Source organism: Wasmannia auropunctata, unplaced genomic scaffold, assembly GCF_000956235.1.
Source record: "Wasmannia auropunctata unplaced genomic scaffold, wasmannia.A_1.0 LD336041.1, whole genome shotgun sequence".
NCBI classification, from domain to species: Eukaryota; Metazoa; Arthropoda; class Insecta; order Hymenoptera; family Formicidae; genus Wasmannia; species Wasmannia auropunctata.
In genome coordinates, this window is record NW_012026849.1 from 70,412 (window position 1) to 71,610 (window position 1,199).

Sequence of the window (1,199 nt, forward strand, 5' to 3'; positions counted from 1 at the left end):
AGTGCTATGTATATAGAATNTAAAATAATATTAGTTGCGCACTGTACGTTACAGAGAACGAGTTTTACATCTTTGATAAAGCACAATTCAAAACTATTTATTACTGAGCTGTGTGTTGTTTATTAAACAATATAGAGTATACATTATGGCGGAATTATCTCGCGCTAATATAAAAAATATTTCAGACAGCCAAGATCTCTCAGATGTAACAACGCGTCAGCTAGTATTTTAGATATTTCGTCTCCGCCGGCGTATTTCTGCTTCTTTGCACTTTCCAAAAATCCTAAATCTAATATTTCTTGTATTAGTGTTTCTGGACTGAGATGTCCCAGTAATACTGGTATAAAAATGGACATAAGAACGTAACCGAAGAGAGCACCTCTTCTAAAATCGTCCAACAAAGCGTCGTAAGAGTACTTTTCAATGTCTTGAATTCCGGCGTCCAACAAATACTCCTTCAGCGCGTCACAGTAGGCCCGCATAATCTCGGAAAATTTGTTTTTCCTGATTTCATTCGAGCAACATAAAAAAAGATATGTGGACAGATCGACGATGGGCGTCGAGTATCTGATGAGCGCGAAATCAATTAACATCGGGCGGTATTGTCCATCGTCTAATGTTTTGAAAAGAATATTGCTTAACGTAAAATCACCGTGACACAACGTGGCCAACGGTTCCAGTGGCTGCACTGTCTTCATCATCACTTCGTCGAACGCGTTCAAAAGTAAGGCTTCCATCTTATCGCAGAAAATTGTATCATGTCCTTGACTGCGAAGATATTCCACCGCGCGTACCGACTGAATGTTCATGTAAAACTCGAACATATTCTCCGTCCTCTTTGTGTATCTAACTTCTTGAATTCGCGTCACGATGTCGAAGAATTTTCCCGGCTGCGTCTCCTTCATGACATATCCCTTGCCATGAAATCGTCCCAACTCCCGCATCGCCGCTAATGTGTATTCTAATGGAGGATTATGTACGCATGAACAAGGATAATATCCTCGCCCGTTGACATTTTCTAAGGCGATTACAGAGTCGACGGGCGGACGTTTTTCGGTGTAGAAGCATTTCGCGTAGATCTCGTCCGGTCGGGTGTTATACATCTGATAGAACAAGATCTCGTTGTGAAATTGAAGATCGATACGAGCTAGCTGATTAAAGCCCGGCATGGGTCTCTTCAGTATCATAGATAATTCCTC

At 41.2% G+C, this 1,199-nt stretch overlaps 1 protein-coding gene across 1 annotated transcript; it reads right to left on the minus strand.

Annotated features, from left to right (window-relative positions):
- Nucleotides 1–164: 164 nt before the first annotated feature.
- On the minus strand, nucleotides 165–1,169 carry LOC105451916. The gene has a single exon (XM_011692648.1). It carries the CDS (start codon nucleotides 1,167–1,169, stop codon nucleotides 165–167), a length of 1,005 nt encoding a protein of 334 aa, XP_011690950.1.
- Between the last annotated feature and the right edge of the window lie 30 nt (nucleotides 1,170–1,199).

What these genes read in the sequence shown, in the direction of transcription:
- LOC105451916 (XM_011692648.1), bottom strand. Translation starts at nt 1,169, where the DNA reads ATGCCGGGCTTTAATCAGCTAGCTCGTATCGATCTTCAATTTCACAAC.